General features: G+C 41.4%; 4 protein-coding genes and 2 non-coding genes across 11 annotated transcripts; 3 read left to right on the top strand and 3 right to left on the bottom strand.

The window, feature by feature from the left end:
• Positions 1–14: 14 nt before the first annotated feature.
• LOC132265418 (uncharacterized protein KIAA0930 homolog) lies at positions 15–4374 on the bottom strand. 2 transcript variants are annotated; one of them, XM_059766069.1, is made up of 8 exons: positions 4041–4369; positions 3791–3957; positions 3292–3714; positions 3049–3227; positions 2622–2863; positions 1196–2086; positions 944–1093; positions 15–417 (listed from the first exon to the last, which is right to left on the bottom strand). In XM_059766069.1, exons 1-8 carry the CDS (start codon positions 4141–4143, stop codon positions 377–379), a joined length of 2196 nt encoding a protein of 731 aa, XP_059622052.1. In that variant the 5' UTR covers positions 4144–4369; the 3' UTR covers positions 15–376. The 2 variants fall into 2 exon arrangements, with proteins under 2 accessions (XP_059622052.1, XP_059622053.1); XM_059766070.1 differs by lacking the exon at positions 1196–2086 and having other exon boundaries at positions 4041–4374.
• Positions 505–577, bottom strand: Trnav-aac (transfer RNA valine (anticodon AAC)). Its single transcript has one exon. It is a non-coding gene; the product is annotated as a tRNA-Val (tRNA).
• On the top strand, positions 2932–3004 carry Trnav-aac (transfer RNA valine (anticodon AAC)). The gene has a single exon. It is a non-coding gene; the product is annotated as a tRNA-Val (tRNA).
• Positions 4375–4422: 48 nt separating the features above from the next.
• On the top strand, positions 4423–5541 carry LOC132265420 (cation-dependent mannose-6-phosphate receptor-like). Its single transcript, XM_059766076.1, has 3 exons — positions 4423–4860; positions 4924–5230; positions 5297–5541. The coding sequence occupies exons 1-3, from the start codon at positions 4487–4489 to the stop codon at positions 5378–5380; spliced, it is 765 nt and encodes a 254-aa protein (XP_059622059.1). The 5' UTR covers positions 4423–4486; the 3' UTR covers positions 5381–5541.
• A 57-nt stretch (positions 5542–5598) lies between these two features.
• LOC132265419 (REST corepressor 1) lies at positions 5599–11974 on the top strand. 4 transcript variants are annotated; one of them, XM_059766074.1, is made up of 12 exons: positions 5599–5688; positions 5942–6106; positions 6316–6366; positions 6431–6568; positions 6678–6892; positions 6951–7115; positions 7194–7286; positions 8333–8568; positions 8903–9116; positions 10124–10489; positions 10560–10643; positions 10825–11974. In XM_059766074.1, the coding sequence occupies exons 2-12, from the start codon at positions 5992–5994 to the stop codon at positions 10924–10926; spliced, it is 1779 nt and encodes a 592-aa protein (XP_059622057.1). In that variant the 5' UTR covers positions 5599–5688; positions 5942–5991; the 3' UTR covers positions 10927–11974. The 4 variants fall into 4 exon arrangements, with proteins under 4 accessions (XP_059622057.1, XP_059622055.1, XP_059622056.1 ...); XM_059766072.1 differs by lacking the exon at positions 5599–5688 and having other exon boundaries at positions 5858–6106; XM_059766073.1 differs by lacking the exon at positions 5599–5688 and having other exon boundaries at positions 5858–6106; positions 10852–11974.
• A 245-nt stretch (positions 11975–12219) lies between these two features.
• On the bottom strand, positions 12220–22358 carry LOC132264625 (homeobox protein unc-42). 2 transcript variants are annotated; one of them, XM_059764887.1, is made up of 6 exons: positions 21968–22358; positions 17865–18043; positions 17695–17802; positions 15051–15227; positions 14864–14976; positions 12220–13811 (listed from the first exon to the last, which is right to left on the bottom strand). In XM_059764887.1, the coding sequence occupies exons 1-6, from the start codon at positions 22341–22343 to the stop codon at positions 13700–13702; spliced, it is 1065 nt and encodes a 354-aa protein (XP_059620870.1). In that variant the 5' UTR covers positions 22344–22358; the 3' UTR covers positions 12220–13699. The 2 variants fall into 2 exon arrangements, with proteins under 2 accessions (XP_059620870.1, XP_059620869.1); XM_059764886.1 differs by having other exon boundaries at positions 12220–13806; positions 14871–14976; positions 21968–22343.
• Between the last annotated feature and the right edge of the window lie 1669 nt (positions 22359–24027).

The raw sequence follows: 24027 nt of genomic DNA on the forward strand, positions 1-24027 counted from the left end.
ACCGGAAAAGATTCTCGAGGAATACTCACTTTATTCTCATATTTAGTAAAATTCATTGAAGGCTCTTACACGCCCAAGTATAGTTATCATAAGGAATATACATATATAAATATCTGTATCTCTTCCAGTTTGATATCACTCAAAACAAATCAACTGCAACACAACGCAACGAAATTTAATTACAAAAAAAACGAAAACCAAGTCAAAAATCATATTATCACAAAAACTGAGGACTTTTTCTCATACTCTTCTGCTATCACAGAAAAATAAACTAAATTAATGTGACAACGGAATAATTATCATTCTAAAGTACGCAATATATCGAGAATTTGAGGAATGAGTGCAAAAAGTGTCTTTTCGGCAGCGAAGAAAACTGCTAAAACGTCAATATTGGCGCTTCACGGTGGTCCAATAAGTCTGCAAGGATAAACGGACAGAATTCTCGGGTTAATCCAAAAGTTAATTAGACTGCGGAAAAAGGGGTGAAAAGGCAAAAAAAACAAGTGTTTCCGCCCGGGATCGAACCGGGGGCCTTCCGCGTGTTAGGCGGATGTGATAACCACTACACCACGGAAACATGTGGTGTACCTTTTTACCAACACTCGTTTTCCCCCCGAAAAACTTCAATATTGCTCCAGTTTCTGGGGCAAATCTCTCTCCAAAACATCAATTAATCAAGGTCGATGAAGCCGATTATTTAGCAGAGAAATTTCAGAATATTTTATGCAAATTATGGCTTGGAAAATTGTTCTAATAATAAAGTTTCTCTGAACATACATAAAGAACAATTTTTATTAACAAAATTACTATTATTAATTAGCCAAAAACTCTAAAAACCCACCCGAAATTAGATCCTTTTGAGTTTCAGTTTCTATTATTTAAATGATTAAAATTAAGGTGAATTCCTTGATTTTCTCTGATTTTAAAATACCAATTTGCTTACCTTTCGCAATGCTCCACCATGGAAGAGTAACATATGTGAGGAAAGCGTTCAGTGGCGTTGACTGTTGGCGGCGATTCTCCTTCCAGAAGTGGAACGTCTGCGTGAATCCTCTGGTGGCCCAAAGCGGATTATAAGCTCCGTCGTCCAATTCTGTACAGAGAAACAGAGAGAAATCCCACCATTAGATCCTCAAACTGCCAACTTAATCACACTTCACATCGATAAGATTGAACATGAGACGAAAATTTCCACCTTTTGTGGATTTCTTGGGCATGTCACACCAATAGTAGATGTTAGTGCCGTCGGGAGTCGTTCTCTGCGGCACCTTCTTCAGCGATATGGGTCTGTTGTACCACATGCTGTGGTGAATGGTGCTGCGCTTCCTCTTCGGGAAGGTGTAGTAGAGCCTCTTGCGAGGGAAATCCTTCAAGTTCCCATTCCAATCGTCCTTCTGCAGAACCACGTCAGTCTTTGAATTGCGATTTGCGTCCTTCTCCCCTGCCACAGCCTCACTCTTCTTCTTGGCCCCATTGCCATGATATTCCACCTCAACACTGAGTGGATGCGGATCCCTGGCCGGATCAATAGATTGCTTCTTCAGTTTCTGCGATTTGGCACCACTTTGTCTCTGCTCCACCACCGGAAGCTCCTCCTTCCCATGCACACGGACAATCATCCGCGGATCCAGGTCACTGAGAACACCAATCTTCACGATGTCATCCCCCATGTCGCCATTCAGCGATGTCGCATCGTCCGCAAGTTCGTACTCCTCCATGTTGCTGTCCCTCTTGCCGCCCTTCCTGCCCACTTTCGGCGACTCCGTCGGCTTCTTGGCCTCCTTCCGCGGCGTCTCAGGCGTCTTTGGCGCCTTCTTCTTCTCCTTGCCACTCGGCTTCTTCTTCTCCGCCCCCGGCAGCTCAATCTCACTCTCCACCGTCAGCAAATTCCGGTGCTTAGGACGAGTCCGCTTGGGCGTGACATTCGCCAGGCACGCCGGGGAATTGGCCTCGTCACACGTGCGACAGTAGACTTCGGACATCTGTGCCGATGCCGAGTCACTCCAGCGCTTCTTGGTGCCAAAGCAACACGTACAGCACGCGGCAGTCGCCAATTTTGTGTCCGACGCAGAGGAAGCAGGACGATCTGTAAGACAGATCCACACATCATTCACCTCAAAAGACATAATGACTCGCTAATGGCAAAACTAAGGATCATCTTTAGCCCTCAGACAGAACTCAAATGGGAGAAAGTGTGTGTGTGTTTTTTGTGTTGTCTACTTTTACACCAAATAAGAGGACTCTTTAGCATTTTCTTGCACATCTTTTCTCTTTTTTGTCTATCGGAAAATCCTTCTCACATTGACTTCTCTTCGAGATTGACTGTGTGTTTTCTCCTTCTCATCTCTCAATAAATCGTCCTGCCTCCTCATTTAGACACATTTTTGCTCTACTCAAAAAGCCAAATTCTACATAAATAATATATTTTACAACATCTAATGATACAACATCAATAGAAAATGCATCAACTGAAGCAGCAAAAAACACACTTTCAACCGAGAATTTTGTGCTCAAAACTCGTGTTTCTCAGAATTGTGCCAACAGAATCCACTACAAGGACTCCTTTCTCATGCAATAACTGTGCAACAAAATGCCGGGAATGCAATAACACAAATCCTTACCATCTCTAAGGTCGCCAGCCTCAATTTCAGATATCTCACTGGCCAGAGAATCCAATCCCTCATTCTCAGATCTCGCCTTGCTGCCGGCCGTGCCTTCTTGGCCACTCTTTGTCTTCCACGCGAACCGCGCAAAGTGGTTGAGATTCGCACTGGGATCGCTGAGACGCCGCTGATGGCGATAGTTGCAGAAATCGTCATTCTCGTCATCCCAGTCCGTGTCCCACATGTCGGTGGCACAGAATCTGTAAGAGCGAGAAGTACATTAATTGCGGCGCCAAGCAGTGGAACTTTGTGTCTTTCAAGACCAGCTGTTTCCGTGGTGTAGTGGTTATCACATCCGCCTAACACGCGGAAGGCCCCCGGTTCGATCCCGGGCGGAAACACTCTCTTTTTTACATTTTTTTTTCGGCCTCCTTTTTACTCTTACCCAGGCTCACTGGTGGGAGTTTCGACGCCTGATCCTTTGGGCTTCGTCACAGCCATCTCGGCGTGTCCTTTGCCCTGAGGACCCTTCATGCGGACGAATTCACAGCGAGTTTGAGGGCCTCCAGAGCTGAACAACCCGAACATCATTCGTTGTGCCACCTTGGAGCTCAAGCTGGATTGCTAGGGGGGCAAATGAAGCCGTTAGCAGAGATAACACAAGGCCAAGAGCAGGAGATTCACTCACTCTGGCGTCGTAGACCTTCTTCAAGGCGTCATAGCGAATGGATCCCAAGAAAATGACTCCCTGAACAGATCCATCTCGGTCACTGGCCACCAGTTCCACGCACACCATCTCCCCATCGCGCACCAGGATGTCACTGAACACCTCATCGAAGTTATCTACCATGAAGCAGATATGAGGATAGGTCATCTCCTCACCCTCGCCCTTTGTGTCCATTTTCCGGCGACTGGGCGACGCGTAGACACGCTGAGTGTGCCTCCGGAGAACCTGCAGCTCCTTGGGAGATGTTCTCGTGCAGATGGCCAAGGTGAGCTTGTAGTCAAACTGATGAATCACCAGATTCAAGTACACCGTCTCTTCCCAGTCCACGTCAGGATCGCCAATGGGCAGCTTTCTCGAGTCCTTGCGGAACACATCCACGTCAGTCTGGCCAGAAGAAAAATCAGCATTAGCCAAGGGTCAGAAACAAACTGTGCGAGACTCTCAGAAGCCTCGGAAATACCTCAAACTTGGGCATATGGCGCGACGATCCCTTCACATGCTTCTTCCGGACGAAGAAGAGCAAGTCATCGGAATCGATGCTGTGCTCCGGCTCCGCCTGGAAGAGAAAGTGCCGGACAAAGAGATCTGTCCAGTAGGTGGTGCCCTGGAGAACGACAAAGCCACTGTCTGCGAAAGGCCGGGAGGATGGGGAAAAATCAATAATTGACAAGATTAATAGGTGTTGCGAAAACAATGAGTCAATCAATTACCATCCTTGAGGAGCTGGCGCATCTCCTTTGTTCGCTGGAAGTTGATCTCGTCCAGGAGCTGCTGGAGGGCAGTGGTCTTGAGGAAGGCGGGATTGAGGGCCATAATGTCTTCAACAAAGCAACAAAGCTGCCTTGAACTTCAGTCCCTTTTTCCGCGCTCTCGCGACTCGGAATGACTAGAGCGAATGTCTTAGGATGATCACTACACTTGTGGAAGTTACATGATAGCACAGGGATGACTAATAAAGGCCAGGGAGAAGAGTAATCACGAGAAATTTGGCGAGTAGAAAAATCACAACACTAGGGGATTCTTTGAAAGCTCCTTTTTCATGGGAAAAAGCTCCGCGACAGTGAAAAGGCCCGCCGCGACAGTGAAAACAGTCAACGGAAAAAGCTGTCAGAAGTGCGCGGAATGTGAGGTTAGGGAGTGACGAAACGAAAACACAATGGAAAAACTCGGAATTTTCGCAATTTTCCTGCTTCTGCACACCAATGGTTTGTTGTGCGAGGACAATCCCTGCAGACACGCCCTGGCCAACACCGATGTGGTGGATTTGACACCGCTGAAAACCCACCAGTACATCACATATGCGTCCAACAATCAAATCTATGTGTTCAGCATCTGTGAGGATTCCAAGAAAATCCCCGAGCAAATCTTGCCGAAAGACGAAAGCAATCCCTGCACCAAGGACGAGGGATACTCTCTGTGCTTGTTCAATAGCACATCCCCGGTGAATTCTACAAAATTGGCCAAAACTTCAGAATGGAAGTGGACAGAGAATCAAGGGAATATTTCTCTCACGACCAAGTTCAATGCTTCGTAAGTTTCCCTGTGCCAAAATGCGGAACAAAGGCCCATCCTTATCGATATCTATCTTTTCAGAGAACTGCGCATACAACTTTCGTGCTTATCGTCATCACACGAGTCAACATTTTTCGTAGCAACTCCGGCAGCTGATCCGAAAGACGTTGCTCGGGAATTTCACCTCTTGTCGCCGCTGGCGTGTCCCCAAAAGGTGGCCCACGATGACGGCTTAAGCACAGGATCTGTACTTATGATAATTCTGCTTGTGGCATTCATCACCTATCTGGGGATCGGGATAGTCGTGAATTTCTTCCTGGTGGGAGCTCGAGGAATGGAAGTCATACCAAATATCCAATTCTGGCGAAATCTGCCGGGACTAGTCATGGTAGGGAGTGTGACTTCTCCATTTCAACACTCTTCCTCATCTCATGAACACATTTTCCTCTTTCAGGACGGCATCAGATTCGTGCAGAATGGATGCAAAGTGAGGCCCAGCGATCTGGTTCAAGGTCGCGACACCTACGACTCAATCTGAATTTGGAGGCTTCTTTCTTTCATCTCACAAAGCCAATAAGTCGTAGATTTGTGAATATATCTACTTGTTATAAGAAATGTAATCTTTTCACATGGAATAAAGAGCGTTTTGAGTGAGGAATTGCGCATTTTCCTCATGTTCTGGAGAAGCTTCTGAGAAGTCCGGGTGGCGCGTGAAGTTGGCAGTTGATCATTTTGAAATACGAATGCCGCAGAAAGCCCAAGTTGTCTTTTGAATCGCACTTGCAGGCAGAAAGCTCCGCCGAGAAATCACCAGTTTCACCGGATTTTTCCCAAATTTCCTCTCAGGTGAGTACTCTATCCCGCATATGGGGTCCCAGTGCGTGGGTTGGCGATGGAGGTGGGCGTCGAGAGGGTGGTAGTTTGGTGAAATATGCGAAAATCCGTGGGATTTGAGTGGTAACATGGCGACTCTATGGTTGCTCGATGAAGTGCTTGACAGTAAGACTCCATACTTTGTATGTGTGTCGTCTGGATATGTGCTCGGCTGGGTCAAGTCGCGAAAAAGTGAGAAATAATCCTGTGTCTGTGGCGTTTTCAGTGAAAAACCCATCGCAAGTGGTTGAGAAGCGCCCCAGGAACGCGTTGGACATGGTGCTGGTCGAGAGGAACGCCGAGAGTGTGCGGAATGGTGGGCGAAGATCTCGCGGACCGAGCCCCAACGGTCATGTTGGCTCGCCAGAGTCCAGCTCGGATGACGAGAATTGTGAGTATCTGGCGGGATTGGGGTGGCCGCTGAGGTGCTGCGGCAGGAGTTGGGGTCCGAGCTAACCGCCTCCGGGCAGCCTTGAGCCCCACTCCGCCGTGTTGAGTGAGGTTAAATCTGAGCCACTTAGCGGACCGGTAGCGATGATACCCAGAGCGTTTGGATTTTTGTGTGTCACGCCGACTAATTGCCCTCCTCTCCACCCACAGCGGCCTCCAAGAAAATCGGAAAGTCCCTGAAGAAGTCGAGCGAGTACGAAGGTAAGGCGCCCGTGTGCTTTGTGTCTCTCCCATGCCGTAAAACTGCCCTCTTCCAACCCCACAGCCGAGAAGATTCGTGTCGGGCGCGACTACCAGGCGGTGTGTCCGGAACTGGTGCAGCCACTCGAGCGGAAGATGGACCAGCTGAACGACAGGGCGCTGCTCGTGTGGTCGCCGACAAAGGATATCCCCGATGCGAAATGTGAGTTGCCCGGATGTGTTTTCCTCAGACGTTGCACACGCTTTCTCAAAATGGCGACCGTTGCCCGTGACACGGAACTGACGATGTGCTTTCCGCCCTTGTCTTGCAGTGGAGGAGTACATCACGGTGGCGAAGGAGAAGTACGGGTACAATGGTGAGCAGGCTCTGGGGATGCTGTTCTGGCACAAGCACGATCTGGCGCGGGCGGAATCCGACCTGGCCAATTTCACACCCTTCCCCGACGAGTGGACAGCCGAGGACAAGGTGCTGTTCGAGCAGGCATTCCAATTCCATGGCAAGAGCTTTCATCGCATCCGACAGATGGTACTTGAGTCCCGCCCGTGGCGAGTCTCCACAGATTCTTACTTTTTCCGCCTTGCAGCTGCCGGACAAGTCAATTCCGAGCCTCGTGAAGTACTACTATTCCTGGAAAAAGACGCGGAGTCGCACCAGTGTGATGGACCGCCAGGAGAAGATCAAGAAGAATGAGAGTTCGGAGAATGGCAGCGAAAATGGGAGCAACGAGGAGTCAGATAGCGATGAGAAGGTACAAAGTAGCGCTCTTACGCATGATTCACGCTCTCCTCTCACTTTTGTTCCTGCAACTCGCTCTCGTTCTCCGCAGAAGTGGCCCATTCACCGCGGCATTCACAGGGCGAGCGGATCACCGCCGAGAATCAAAGATGATCAGGTATCAAGTTCAGCGGGAAGTCTTCAGGTATGGATTCAATCACACTCTTAGCTCAATTTATATTCATTATTATTAGTTTTTGGGACTTGTGCTTTGTTGGATCACATTTAGTTATCTATCAATCTTTTTCTTCTTCTTCTTTCTCTTCTGAATGCATCTCTCTGTGAATGTTTTTATCATTATCATTATTCTCTGTGCGCATTGCTTTCAGGATTTCCTGGAAAGAGACTTTTATTTGCACTCCATTTTTGGCGTAATGAATTCTGGGAATTTGCAAAAGCAGTGATAAATTTTCTCAAAATAATATCCATGGAAGGGCTGAAGAGAACACAAATAATAACACTTGTTCTACGTGACCATACTGCCCTCATTCACTCCTGAATAATGCTTCCTTCTGTGGCCTAATGAGCCATAATCAGGTCTAGGCTAAAATGTATCAGGCTGTAAAGACTTGCGATGACTCAGGAAACGATATGTTGATATGTTGAATAGTGATGAAAAGATGGAAAGATAATACTGCAACTTCTTCACTTGCATACCTTTACCTTGACTTTTTTCCAATATGCGAGTCCATTGCGACCGTTTTCGTGTGCTGTGCTTATTGACTGGTAGTAAATTTAGCATTGAGAAAGAAATATAAAATTACAATGCTTCCTCATTAGATAGTCAATTTATCTGTAAACTTGTTTTTGTTCACATTTACATTATATTGAGATTTCATGCGCTTCCGTAGTGTTGTAAGCAGTAATCATTTATATCAGTTTCATTTATCAACCCCTCATGTCTTCCCTTTTACATGATTTAGTTTTTTTTTTTACTTTTGGCTTATGCTGTGTGCATAAATATGAATTTACATTTGTTTCATTTCCATGAGAATTATGTGTAAATAGAGTGCATAAGAGATCGAGGGTGAATTTAAAACAAAAAACTGAAAATGCAAAATTATTATTTTTGTTTTTGAATATTTACAAAAAAAAATGCTATGTATAGAAGATTTAGAGATAGGAGATGTGATCTCCATGTGATGTGAAGATGAAAATGTGATATGGCTAAAAAGAAACACACTGTTGTAGGCGTCAACATCTGCAATATGCAACATAAATTCAAATAATACTGGAAATGACACCAATAATGATGTGCAAGACACAAAGGGTGGTTCACTTCCTAATACTTCATCATCGCCGTCCACAAACGCGTCCTCCTCACTGTCCTCAACCACTGGTGGTTGTGGTGGATGTGGTGTTCCGTGTAATCACGTGAATAGCACGCCACAGGGCAAATTATGCAACAGTTGCTATCATCACTGGAGGTACGGATTATGTGCGCCTCTTTCATTGTTTTAATTTTAATTTTGACCACATTTTTTTCATTGCCCCTTTTGTTCCTTGATAGTGTGTAAGAGACCCACTTTGAAATTCTCTCTCTCTTTTTTTTTGTTGTTGAGTATATTCAAAAGAAAAACTCCCCGTAGAGAAACAAATATCTCTTTGACACGATGAACAGATTGAAATTAAAACAAAGGAAATAGGCTTCCAAATTTTTTCTCGATCAAAATGCATGCATTTCCAAAAAGAAAAAAAGCAAGATGGAAAGAATTGAGACCTTTTTTTAATGCTCTTCTTCGTATTTTTTCCCTGTATCAGACGTACTGGCAATTTGCGTCCGACGACGGGCCCTTCGTGTTTTGGAAAGCGGTCAAAAAACAGTCATGATAAGCATAAACGTAAACCACCGCGTGGTATGCACATAAATCACGATGATATTGTTGCATTGGCCAATCCAGATAATGATCAAGCGAATCGCAATGACGAACTTCTAGCGACTATGGATAGAGAAATCGTGTCGCTTTGGTGTCAAGTAAGAGATTAATTTATACATACAATTACACACAAGAACAGCAAAAGAATTATTTTGTCATTTTTGTTAATCAATGGAAAAAAGCAATGAAATAACTACTTTTCTGTATTATTCATTCTCACAATCTGATGCGTAGTCCGTTGTCTTATTTAGTCTTTTTTTTATATATATTATTATTTGTGTTTTATGGAAAGTCCTTTATTTTCTCCTTATCTCTTTCTCTGTCAATTTATGGAGTTTTCATGATGTTTGTCACACTAGAGAGCAAAGCTGGAATATAAGTGACATGTTTTCTGTATTAAATGTGCTGACAAAGAGACACAAAGTGATTGAATATATTGCTGAACGAATGTCGCTGGAAATTAGACACATTTTATTAGTTACCTCTTCTTATTATAGATATATTTTTGAACACACACTCTGTTTTTGTGTTGATTTTTTTGTTCTTCTAAAAGGCATAAGAAAGTATAATCTTTATCGAAGTCTTTATCAGTGAAATGAACACAGAAGAAATCAGTTTTTTGTTTTGTTTCCTCTTTTCCTTCTACATCTCGTCTTTTCATTTCTTTCAGTTTCATATATTAATTAAAAATATATTCTCTTCATTTTAATAATTACGAAAAATTTTATCGGTGCATGATGGGAGATAAAGTTGCCTCAGTATGTGCATTTATTTATCACATTCTCTCCTATTTACCAAATGTAAAGGGCTTTATATATGTATTTATATGGGTTATATTTAGTCGAGCTTTCTCACTTTTATACACATACAATTTTTAAAAATTAAAATCCATTTCACGTAAGTGCTTTTATTAATGTTCATATTCATGTATGAATTTCTTTTTTGTCACCAATTTTGTGTTTTAATTTTTGTGGAGGTTTTTTAACGCGTTGGATGGTGATTTAAAGTAATGCTTGCGTGCTTGTGGTTGTTGTTATACATTTTTTTGCATATGATTCTTAGTGAAGGTACTTTAATAAGTTATTCTTCTGCTCCATCTCGTTAGATTCAGCAAAATAAGCAGACGGTGAGTTCGCTAAAGAGGAAAAACTCGGACTCGGCTGAGGATTTGCGACCTGCAGAGTGCATGAGCAAGATAAACTCACGGTGGACGAATGAGGAGCTCCATTTGGCGGCACAGGGTATCAGGAAATATGGGAAGGACTTCCAGGCGATAGCCGAGACGATTGGTACCAAGACTGCTGCTCAGGTGCGTCTGTTCTTCGTCAACTATCGCCGCAAATACAATCTGGATGGGGCGATGAAGGAGTTTGAGGCTGAAAATACGCAACAGCACGATGCGACATCGATTATGGGCTCGGCGACATTCAGTAAATCCAACGGACAGCAATTCAGTGAGGATGTCATGGAGGTGAGGAGTGATCGGATGCAATGTTATTATTGTTCTCTTACTAATTATGACGCAATGTTTCAATTTCCAGATTGATATCGATGACGATTCGATGGAAAATAAGAAGGAGAAGGAGTTGGAAGTTACTACAATTACATGCGATGATGTGGGGAAGGTAGTTATTTGATTTTAATTACATTTTCACACATTGATTTGCATCCAATTTGCTCATTAGTGTTTGATAATAATGGGAAATTTGATTTTTCGAAGTGTTCTCATTTGGAAATAGCAGAAAATGATGAGCGAGTTGATGTGTTATAATTGTTTTTTCTCAATGAAAGCATCTCAAATTGCAGATTGACATCGATACAAATATTTTGCAGGGCAAAGAGGCAACGCCCATTCTGAGGGAGAATATTTTACCAACTGATTCGGGGAGCAACGCAACCACCAAATAAATGAAACAAACACACCCTGTATTTCAAAACGATATTCTAATGTAGTTATTTGGCTACTTTAAGACTTCTTCAGACAATTTTTCCTCGTTGAAATTAGGAGAAAAATGAGCGCAACAGTGTTTGCCTTTCTTTTTCATCAATATTTTTTCATCTCAAAGTAGTATACAAGTAAAATATATATAACGATTCGATTTAGAGTGCTTATTTATTTGGCTTTTCCAATGACTGTATGAATTTTCGCGTGGAGTGAATCTGTATAGATGTTTATACATTTATTATTATATTTTTAATTGAAATAGACAAAGAATATAAGTTTTTCCTTTTATTCGAGTTTATGGTCTCATAAGCATCAATTTGCCAATGTACTTTTGGTTGTCGCTGGATCTACACCATGAGTATTGAAATACTATAATAAACCATTTATATTTTCCTTCTTTTTATTAGGTATACGCTTCATTATGAATTAGGTTTTAGTTCATAGAGATGAGATACGTATTTCTTGTATTTATAAGGCTAAATATTAGATATCATGAGCTATTTAAGATTAGGCTATATGTAGGAATCGTAAGTTAAGTAGAATTACACGGTAATTGCAAAGACATGTTTAGGTCAAACCAATATTGAAGATAATTGTAAAATTGCGCGAGTTTACAACGGCATTTTTGGTTGCATCCAAAGATGCAAACCACACAAGAAAGATAGTGTTGAAGAGAGAGAGAGAGTTTATTTTGAAAGCCGTCCTGGAAGTTGATGCGCGTGTTGGTGGGCAAATGTGACTTTTCTTCTCACTTTGTTCGCAAGCATGTTGCCAATAAAGTAGACACGAAGAATCACTAAAAATAGCACATTTAGAATTCCATCATATAGATAAAAGAAGGGAGAATGAGAAGAAATTGTTCATGAATATGCCAACAGGATTAATGTTATAACACTAAATCACTTGTGTAATGAATTTAATTTTTTCTCTCCTCTAAAATTGCATATACTATATATACTGCTATTTACTTCTAATTAAATTACAATTATGAATAAAAAACTCTATCAGCATATGAAATGGTGTTTTTATTTCACTCTCTCTCGGCTGGTAATTGAATGAGAAGTGGCAGAGAGAATGCAGAAAAGTGTGGAGAAGCTCTGACAAGACTCACGTGCCATTTAGATGGGTGCGGAATATTAAACACAAATATTACGATATCAGAATTTATTTATTTTTTTATATACAATACACATAGTAATTAATTTAATGCTTCAGTGTCATTTTTTCTTATTAGAAAAAATTCCATTTCTTCAATGCTATAAGTGTTATTCACTGTTTCTTACTCACTTTATTCTCATTGGAGTTTCCAAAATTAAAATTTCAGCCAATTCTTATAAATATCAATACGGTGTCTTTCGAAAAACTTTCAAGCGTCTCAAGAGTTTTCCTCTATCTCACCTTTTATCAACAAATTTCTGCAATAATCGCGTTATTGCTTCTAAAATTGTCTTCAATATGTTTTTTTTTTTCTTTTGTTCTCTCTTATCATGGGAAGCTTGAAAAATGCTGTTGGAATACGAAAAAATGGGAGATTGATTGCTCAAACGAAGATTTACTTTCAAGAGACAAAAATTCACTATTTTTAACTGCATAATTTATGTACATCTCTTTGCTTCTATCCTTCACATATTTTCTTTTTGCTTTCTCTCCCGTTTTATGCCTGAAGATTCTATTTATATTTACAAATAAAAAAAATTACTCAATTCACGAAACTATTGAAATTTAATCATTTAAAAGTCTGTATTTTCTTACAGTTCTTCGTCTTCACATGAGAAAAAGTGGCAAAAAAAGTTTTTTGCAGTTGCTGAAGTGCGAAATTATTTCATTCTTCTCATAAACTCGATTTACTTTTTTCAGTAATTGTCTGTGTTAAATTGTATTTCACTATATAAGTATCATTTTGCTAAACAATTCTTTCGGATGACTATGAAATATAGATTTTTTGGCAAATCATTTGTAAAATACTTTTCAAAAAAATGAAGTCTTCACAGCACAAAAGTAAAGTGTGTCACAGAGCTGGAACAAGAATAGATGAGAAAGATATAAAATAATATTATTAATTGGCTAACAGTACAACAAAAATCGAGATGCACTCTGAAAGTCATTAAAACACAAACCGTTTATCTGTAATCTGAAGAAAATTTACCCAGTCATCTGTCAATCATGGTCAGAAATCTATCATTACTCAGTTCCAACTCTGCTCAGTGGGGAAAAAATTAATTTCGTTGTACATTCTTGGATCGTAAGTGAAATAAATGGGAGATTTCCAAAGAGAAGAACTCAATTACAAAGTTTTTTCTCTCTCCAGATTAAAAGAGGATTTTTTTTATTCACGATTTAGTGTCGTTCACTTTGCCATAATAATTTGTATCTCACGCAATAGATATTTAGGGCTACTTTCCATTTCTTTCAATTTTTTGTAAAATATGGACAAATGCAAAATACTGTTATTCCTTTGAATAGATTCTTTTCATCTTAAATTCGTATGTTCATGATTTATCATTTAATTATTGATTTATATATACAAGTATTTAGCATTCTCATCTCACTCTTATTCCATGACCGTCGCTCATATAGTACAAACAAATCCCCACAATTGTGGTGCGTTCTGCATTACAGCTTAATTTGCATATGATTTTCACATAATTTAAATTGGATTCTGCGTGAAATGAAAAGTCGTGAAAGGAAGAATACTTTTCTCGTCAAAGAAGTTACTCAGTTGCTGGTGGATTTTGATTATGTCTGATATTGCAGCATCGGTGCCGAGAGATTAGGGTGATGAGAGCTGTTCATTCTTAGAGCTGATAAACTTTTATTGTACCATTCATCTTCGGCAGACATTCCTGGGGAAGAGATAATGTTATTTTTCACTTTTAGGTGAGGGCAATAAATTAATTTCGACATCCAACATTCTATAGTTGGTCATTGATTTTGATTGAGGAAATTAAATAGTGAGGAGGGGGGGCAAAAGTTGAGCACTCTTGCCCTACTCAAGTCCACTAAATTGGCACAAAAATGTCTGCTTTGGTTTGTCCATCAGTGAAATACCTTTAGCATGTGAAGTGGACAGATATGGAGAGAGTTTATATTGAATTTTTCAGCCCTATTGGCAGTTTTAATTTGAAAACTATCCCCATGGAAATGCGATTAAAAACCACCCCTGTGAAGGCATGGCCGGCTCTGCGTTCACACCCTCTTGAGGCGTGGTTAAATGCAGGGAAAAGTACAACTAATTAGCTATATTGAGATTTTATTTTTGGAAAAATAAATCCCCCCTGAAAATACTCGAGTGACTTCTTGTGAAATCATGCGAATAATCTCAGTGTGAATCGCAAACACTTTTCAGAGCGACGACGCCAAGGATGAGATATTATGTATTAAGGACAAAATTGGGGAAATATGATATTTTCGTCTTAGATACGATGCAATATCTGCCAAAGCACGTCTTAGAAAATTGTCATTTCCGCAGGGGTAATATTCAAGAAAATATACATATCTCACAACGTCGTCAAATATATAAAACTGAAATTGCTACGTGCATTGCAAGTGTTGGCAATACATCGAGATTTCCCGCTCCATCGCAAGATGTGCACTATATAGATTTTCATCTATTTATTTGGGTGTTTTTCAAGAATGCGAAAAGCCATTATTTTTCCCTAAGATTTCCTGGTGATTTTAATTGATCAGAAAATGTGATAGAACATCGCATTTCATTCGAAATCCAGCAAATCGTGCTCAATGGTTATATATCTCGCAATACTATTACACAAAATCAATCATTATTGCCCAGTTGGAAATTGGTGAAACGGGCGAAATCCTCTGGGAGAAAATCTCGATTTGAATTGTGAATTTATGTAAATATCTGTGCATATAGTGTGCATTTATTACATGACGGTTAGGTACTCACCCATTGTATCCTGTCGAACATTCACCGATCCCATATTTGTGCTATGTGTCATGGAGAATGGTTGAGTCATTCCAGGATACGAAGTGGCGCCCATTTGGAAGAGATCCTGCAAGTGAGCAGATAGAGCGAGTTCCTAATGAGAAATCCTCACCGTAATCACTACCCTCAAAGTGTACATACTTGCGGGTATCTATTTATTGAGTTTGGATGAGGATACGGCTGATAACCTCGGGACACACTGTAGCCCTGAATATTCCTCATCATTCCATTGCACGACGGTATGACTGACGGTGCGAGTGCCTTTTGAAGCTGCTTCTCCTGCTTCCGATACTTTGCCCGCCTGTTCTGGAACCACACCTGATAGAGGGGTGAGAGACAGAGACAATTTTGCAATTTACTTAATGTCGCCGCTTTAGTCACCCTCCCGCCAGTTATTATCATTTTTGCACTGAATCTCCCATCCTCGCTGTTTCACTCTCCGCCGCCCATATTGCGGAATTCACTAATTCGCAGCAAACTTTAATGGAAATCACGAGGGAGCTGCTGAGCCAGGGCATAAAAACTGCGAACTACACCTCAAATTGGAGATGAGCTGAGCTTCGCGAGGAGGGCAAAAAGTACGCGGTAAATGTCTACTAAACATAAGCAACGCCATCGCGCCATCCTGTTCCGTGCAGAGCGCCCAGGAGAGGGGAACTTGCAAGTCTATGCCATCAAATGGATCCTTAATTCAATTACTCCGCCTTCGGATTCCTACATTCCCTATTTCATTTCTATTTTCACATCAATCTCTTCTACATCCATCCATTTTGCGCCCCCACCTCCCCACGTTTTTCGTCTCATGTTCCTGAAAGGAAGACAGAGGAGGATATAAACATTGTATGCGGCCATGTTACATAGGAGTGTACATGGCTTTTCTTTCCACATCATATCCAACTGTCGAAAATACATTCATACGCCCGACGTTATATATTAACAAGATCCTCAAACCAGAGGGGAATCTTTTTTGCCCGCACAAGAAGTTGCGCCACCCATCATGTCTAATAAAGGGACGACGCAGAGAGCGAGAGAGAGAAAGCATTTCCAGGGGATGCTCAAATGACCACAGAGGGTCATCAAAATCTCTGTGAAAGTTCCCTACGCTCGCCCAAGCTCTCAACCTTGGTCTGAAATTTTAATTCTAATTGAAACACTGGGCAGCATCGCAAACATCCAGGAATTTGATTAAAGCCACCCCGTTTCTTCGAGATTGACCCCTCTTATCGATACTTCAATATATTATTTATCATTTTGAAGGGGGAATTGTAAGAGAAATTGACGAGTTGGTATTTTAAGTGCAAAGAAATAGAGATAATTTTGGCCTTTTTAGGAACTCGGTTTGTTTCTTGCCACATCATCAGAATTGTGTATTTCAATTGCACAATAGAACTGATTCGATTGAGCCAAGTTAGTCGAAAATCAACTGTGATTTCTTTATGCTACTGTAAAGTTCTTAAATTCATTGAAAAATAAGAAAATGTGCACTTTTTCATGGATTAAAGGCAAATTGTCATATCATTGGGGCATGTAATGTATTGATTTCTTCTCTATTAGGTGACAATTTTACATGTAAAAGAAGTCCACACTTGCCTTTATACGTTAAATAAGATCAAAAGTTCCTTGCGGTTATTTTTTCCCGGAACACCAATTGTTTTTCCTAATATATTTCATACGAAAATTGTTAAATTTCTCAGCAGAGGCTGAATTAGAGCAACGATTTCAGTAAAGAAATATTCCATATAGTTTAAGCTTAAGAGGATGATATCACTCATGATTTTGATATGTCATCCAAAAAATATCACTTAGAAAATTATTGATTATGAAAATCTCGATTACACTCTGTAATTAAAGAGTGTTTATCGCTTTAAAATCTCTGAACATTAATAGTAAACTTCGATATTGAATATAACTTCCTATAAGGATATCCGTAATCCATAATATGCATGATCTCCGGTTTTATAAAGCTCAGGTGTTTTGTGTATAAAAGGATGCTTATGTATAGTGCGATGTGTATAAAGAAGGAAATGTATGGGATTTTTACGTGATTTGTGCCATTTTTCCCTATTTCTCGATTCAACAGTTCGGCAATTCGGCAATGGAGGAAAAAACCATCAGGAAATACAGTCATACAATTGAATGCGTCTTCAATTTCGCTCCACATTCATAACACATAATTCTCCTCTCCCTCCTCAATTGACGTGAATTTTGCCAAAAATATCAATATTACCCGTGTCGGGGCTTTTTCCCGCGCACACATGACATTCTTTATGTGTATCATGAGAGAAAATGGGATTGAAAATTAATTTAATTGACTGTTTCATGTGTGTAAAGGCGGCTGGATGGTGAAAAAGCAGGGTGCCCTGACATGGGGATCCCTTGTAGTCTGTTTCTCCTGTGCGAAAGCCCATGTGAGATGTGTATTATGTCAGAAGATAAGAGAATTTTAAATACACGAGGATATCCTCTAAAATCGCATAAATTGTTCATTTTTGTTCCTTGAGGAGCGCATGATTGAATTAAGGACTTATCACAGCACTTTCCATTCTACTTTCCCAATACGCATTTGGGTGTTCTTTTTCAACGTCGCGCCACGTCCTCCTGCCGACAATGCCGTCGCATTAGTGAACCCGAGGAAGGCAGGGACACTGCACAACTGTTAGATTTTCTGGCTTTGCCACCCCTCGCCCTCTCGATACCCTTCAATCAGTGAAATTTGTCACGAAGTTTGCGCTTCAAAGTGGCCGGAAATCGATAAGTGCGACAATGAGACAAGGTTGCGGCTCACCTGTATTCTAGCTTCGTTAAGTTTTGTTGTTCTCGCCAATTCCTCTCTGCAGTAAATGTCTGGATAGTGAGACTTGGCAAAGGCAGCCTCCAGTTCCGCCAGTTGTTCCTGCAATTTGGGCAATTCTGTGGTTACGGCAGTTCATCTAATTGGATTCCCATGGTCGTCACCTGGGTAAAGGTCGTCCGATGTCGCCTTCTTGCCGGCGTTGGACACGACGCCGTGGTCGGCGTGTGTCCGGCGTGCTGAGGCAACGATGACACTCCACTTCCTGGTGACGACACACTGCCGGAAACCGATGAGAGTCCAGAATTTGGTTCAGGTTTTAATTTCTTGAATGCACCTTCAGCTGAAAATATTCATCATCATCTGCTATAGATTTGGTACATGTGAAGATTTGACAGGATATTAGGCATTTAGACTTTCTCTATGCAGTTCTATTGATGTTGAGGTAGAAATTTATATTTTACAATAAAGCACAGAGTGAGGAGATTGAATTACGGACTTACAAAATGAAATCAATTTTATCGGATATGATGTGTCTATTTTATGCTTCTAACTTCGTAATGTATTTTCAGTAATATTCAGGTTTATTCCAATTATTTTCAAAACTGTAATCAATCCTATGAATTCTTTTAGAGACTTTCGAGAAGTGTGACTGATTTTACCTTGAAATTTTCAATAAAAACTCACGTTTCAAAAATTTTCAATAAGTTTAATGACTGATTTTTGAGCATTATTTTGAAAATGAAGCTTATATTTTAACTAGTACCGTTTAGATCGCAACCTTGCAACCCCTCGCATTTAACACTTGTCTTGAAATATTCAATTCAGCTCTCCAATGTCAATTGCTCTTCAATAAATTGATTCGCCACAGGAAGTGGCTTAAATGAGGATTAGACGTTCTCTGCTTTTCCGAACAGCCCTCCCTTAAATATGTAGATTGTGAAAGTTGAGATAGTAAAAATGATAGTTACAGCGAATTAAAAATATATCACAGGGAAAATTGCGAGTTTCCCGTTGATAGAATGCCTTTCATCTCTCGGGGTTGATGTATTAAAGGCTGAGGAAAGACATATGTAGCATAGAGATAAGGAAATAAATTGGGTGAACAAGAGATTTTTTAGCGATATGTATTTAATTTATGCACACATTTTTATCGCAATGTGCTTTGCTTTGGGCATACGTAAAACTGCATTTTGGAATTTCGATTTATCCGAGAAGGTGCTAATGAAATCAATTTATTCTACAACCGTTTTGGTAATTTGTGTCCAAAATTCCATTTTCGTGAAATGCATCCACATTCCCGTAATTTTGTGGTTGTTTGTGGTAAATTTGCATTATGATGTGTTTGTCGTAATTATCACTCCTATAAAGTGCTGTAATTTCACACTATACTTTTTAGATCTATTTTTGTCATTTCGACACACAGTGTCACCACCTATGCTCGCTATTAGAGTGTTTAGGTTGTTTAGGTCATGTCATTTGTCGGAGTCAAATTCACTGATTTATTCATTGAAGACTCTTCAATAAAAACCCGTCCATTGAGGACACTCATCTTTCCATCCGTCACTGTGTTCAGCACTCACCAACCCTCTTTAGCATGCCTTCTAATTCTGGTGCTGTTTATCCCTTAATTCTTCACTAATTCTACACCAACCATATGCCTATAAAATTCCATCCTGTGTGCTCTTCGCATACTCTCTGAATGGGCTTTGATAACTCGCAACAAAGTGCCGCTTACAAACTCTTGTCGACACCTTTTCATTGTACGTCTGACACACAACAAGGGTGCCCTATTTCCACCCCTTCATCCCATTCCGCCCTGTGAATGGTAAACCATACATATTTTATTACAATGTTTGAAAAAATCATTCCCTCATCATTTCAAAATACACAAGTTGCACACAGGGAATTCTACAGTGCAGGATCACTGATGATGCACACGCGAAAAACAATTCCAGTGGGCTCTTTCACGATTTCCTCAAGATACATAGGAATGTATGTATTTTATTAATTACCGATTGCCAAGAAAATTCCTGAGAACCTGAGTAGAAATGGAGGGTTTTGCTGTGAATATAAAATTCACAGTATGTGACTATTATCTTGAGCAGGCGCTGTAGGTGTGATGAAAATTTCAATGAAGCAAATGAGATCTCAATGAACCCTCTGGAAATTTTTTCTTCCACCCAATATGCATGGGTTCTTCCACTCCATGGCAATGTCTTGTGAGAATATCAATGAATCTGGAGAAATTTCACGCACTTGAGTGGGTGGAATTCGAGAATGCGCGGCGCATTGTGCTGCACTTAATCCACACGATAATCGCGAACAAATGAGGTGACTTCTGACACCGTCCACACCCCAATATACAGACGCACTCCCTGGAAGAGTGTGGGCTGGTGAGGAAAAATCAATGGGGTGGCAGGCACTGGCCGACCCTCCCCTGATGCTATTATCCCAGAACTCAACAATTGTCATAGAATTTCAATTGAAATCTTACAAATGATTTCCCATCAGAGTCCTATTTAGTGAAACTTGATCAACATTGCATCTGTCGCAAGAGAGAGAGATTGAGCAGCAGGAGAATAACCCACTCTCCCCCGAATCCTTGTGGTCCTTATCGTGCCGTCGGTGGCTAATTTGTCAATCATTATTTATGGTATTTACGGTTAGTTAGTGTGCATTTGTGCCTCAAGTCTCTGCAAATCTGCCTCACAAATGGACGAAAGACAATTTCACATGGCAGTCGCATGAGCACACAAATTGCTTGATATCACATGCCCGCTCCACCTGTCCCTCAGGTGTAGGGCAGACCAGAACGACGTGAACCAACCCCCTTCCTCTGGTAGAATTTATGATTATGAGCTCCGTCGCATTGGCTTGATGGGAAAAGGTGATGATGGGTACCTGTTTCGTGATTCAGCATCCAAAAAGGATAATGTATGCAAATGATTTCTAAATGTCCGACAAATTACTTCCAGGCTCCATCGTCATCGTCAATGTTTGACGGTGTTCAAGAGAGAAGCCAAGGTAGAGGCTAATATTTCATTAACCCAATTACAAATGCAAATGTTTATTTCTAATTACAAAAGTATATCGCAGAGGTCGTGCCGTGTACCACAAATTTTGGCCCCAAAATGGGAAGCGCGTCCGCCCACAGGTCGCTTAGGCGGTACATTAATTTCTGAAATAATAATGCAAATATTTTCACTTTTGTGCCTTTGATGGTGAATGATGTGATTTTTACACCATTTCACCCACTGCTGGCGACAAATGAAGAAGCAAATATTGAACAACATGACCATTGACGCTTGAGAAATCCTTATGCAATAAGCCTTATGCAATTTTTACCTTTCTTGTCACTTTTGAATATTTGCCTAATAGGAATTTGTTGCCCAAATTTTCACTTCATTTGAGAAAATGTTTTTGTGGACAAATACTCAAAGATCCACAATATGAAAAAAAACAAAATTTGATGTTTAATTTGATTATATGACTATCACTTTCATATCTAAGTGTTTCATTTGTAAGGATACTGCAAACTAGATCAATGAAACTTTTGCCGACGGTTAAAAGATAGTTTGCTTTTCGCACAGTTTTTCTTTTACTCTTGATTGAACACATTCACTTTCTCTTATAGATATTTTTACATTCGAGATATCATAACATCCTCGTAATTAATGAAATATAAATGAATTTTACTTTCAGTCTAAAATCATGAGAAATACAAAGAAAAAATCATAAAAGCTGTAAAGAGTTTTTATTTTCGAGGTTCTAGAAAAATTATTCAAAAATCTTCAAATAAAGGTTTTAATAAGAATATCAGACAAATTCTTTCAATAAAGATCGCAAATATTTGAAAACAAACACCGCCCTTAATATATAATTGCCGTCGGAAAAATTGGTGTTACAGCATTTTCCCTACACGACATATTTCAAGTGTGATTTTCCACTAAATTCCGTTGATAAAAGAGATCCCAATGAAACGTTAAATTTGCCAATGATCCGTGATAATGGGTGAGTTAATCTTCACCACAGAGCTAATCCCTGGCGCGTGCTGGAGATTTTGCCGGAAGAAGGGTGTGAGAAGAGCATTGTGAGTACTTCACTCTGGTCACTCACAAAAGCCGCCAACAAAGTGCACAAAAGGCGATAATCTCCATTAAACGATGAGCACGGGCTCATTGAAGAATGAAAAGGTGAAAATGAAGTGCGAAAAGAGCAAGGCAGGGGTTGAGGGCATCTGCCGACGATGGTCAGCAGTTGTTACCTGTGACGGTGTGGTCGGACAATCGCGTGGGTGGCGTGTGGGTCGGGGTGTGATGATGCGATGGAGCTTCTGCGAGGCCAGATGTCGGCAGGCCGCCGTACAGAGCGTTGAAGTCCTCCGGGGTGCTGCTGCACTTCCGCTGGACAGGTGCCTTGTTGTCTCCGGCCGAGGCTGCCGATCCCGACCGGGTGTCCTGGGTGAGGCCCAGCAGGCGATTCTCATGCGATATCCCCATGAGTCTGTTGTCCTGGAGCGCCATGAACTTACTCTCCTGGCCGCCGTGCTGGAGGTTCCCGTGGGCCAGAGCGTGGTCCTCCAGCAGGCCCTGTTGCAGGCCCAGTAGCCCGCCGACGAGGTTCGGCCGTAGATCATCCATGAGCTTTCCCTGGCCACAAGCGCCCGTAGAGAAGTTAAGCTGGCGACTGAAGATGGCCGGGAAGATATTGAATTGCTGAGAGTCGGGACTCGAGGGGCTTAGACCGAGGTTGGACGCAGGGGCTGCAGCTCCACCACCAGGCACGCCAGCGTTTCCGGCCGCCACGCAGTTATTTTTGAAATCCAACTTGCTGCCGGCGAAGAAGCTCTGCCGTGGCGAAGACGTTCCCAACGAATTCTCCAAGTGCGCCGAAATATCCGGCGGTAGATACAGTTTGAGGCTTCAGGGATCTGGCTTAAGCTGGCTCTATCTACTTCTGCTTAGTTACCGTCTCAAGCGACTTAACTTTGGTGAAGATATCACAACGCCTGATTGACCTTTGTGCAGGCCTCAGAAAACCGAAAAATCGACCCGAATCACTGAACTTCCTTTTGAGATGGAAAACAAAGTCTAGAACGCGTTTCACGGGTTTGGGACACAGTCAGGTTCACTTGAGAAAAATCAGGAAGTCCTCACTAAGATTAGGTCCTCGTCTTGGCACAGGGAGACACTTGATCCGATTAACGTTCGCCGTCACAACTGATGCACGTGAATGGATAATGGCAATTATACAAATTTAGATGTCCATTAAAACTATCCCCATTAACTGAATAATTAAAACTTCCTTCGTTCCTCCTGCGTCGAGCAGTATCGCGGGGTGTGATATGAACCAGTGGTCTGTCGGACCAAAAATGAATTCTCCAAATAACAAAATTAATGCTGTGTGGATGTGTATCAAGTGTAGTTGAGCTAGGTACAGTGCGACAAGGATCACCATACGTGTCCTCGCCGGAGTCTGAGTGCGGGGCCTGCTCTCTGGCGCTGGCACTCCGGCTGGGCTCGCCAGTGTCGTGCACGATGGCTGGAAAAACAATAGGACACAATAGTGTGACTGTGGAAGGATAAATGCTGTCATATTCCGCGGAGCAGAGTACACGCATTTTCCGCCGAGCGAAATGGCAAGGACATCCTCTCGTGGGCGACAGAGTCAGCTGTACATGGCACTCTTTGACGCTGTCACCGTGCAGGACTTTTTTATTTTTCCCCTTGTGAGTGCGAGCGAAATGGCACGAGTCCTGGCACCACCAAGATCCTGGCTCAATTTCTGGCGCACCAATGACTTTGAGCTCTGGCGTTCCTATGGAAACCAATCGATCTTCCCCTCTTCTGTGCAATAATCGACAAAATGGTGGAGTTTTATATTGTGCCCTGAGCAATATTTCATTTTCCTCATCCAACATGCTATAACTACACCAATTACTTCCCATACATTATGTACACTCAAATATCCATTCCGCACTATATTTATGCTTATTAAACATATTTATCATTCGCGAATGAGATTTGTACACCATTTAAACTTATATCGAAAAACTCATCAGCCGCCTTTAATATATGGCATTTCAATTCACGAATGAATTGCCTCAATGTCCATATTTTTTCCTGTTCAGAGGAAGTAATTTTACGAGATGCGTATTGACCACATTTTGGGGATGGCTCTCGCGCGTTGAGATGCGGAATGGGCGTTGAATAAGACTTCCGATTGATTTTGTCATGGAGGCGCGCATCTGGAGAAATTCTTGCTGATTTCCGAATCGACATTCCCAATCAAGGACATTTTCCCATGTGTGTCTTACTCTGACGA

The sequence above is a fragment of the Phlebotomus argentipes genome, unplaced genomic scaffold, assembly GCF_947086385.1.
Source record: "Phlebotomus argentipes unplaced genomic scaffold, Phlebotomus argentipes genome assembly contig_2, whole genome shotgun sequence".
Taxonomy (NCBI): domain Eukaryota; kingdom Metazoa; phylum Arthropoda; class Insecta; order Diptera; family Psychodidae; genus Phlebotomus; species Phlebotomus argentipes.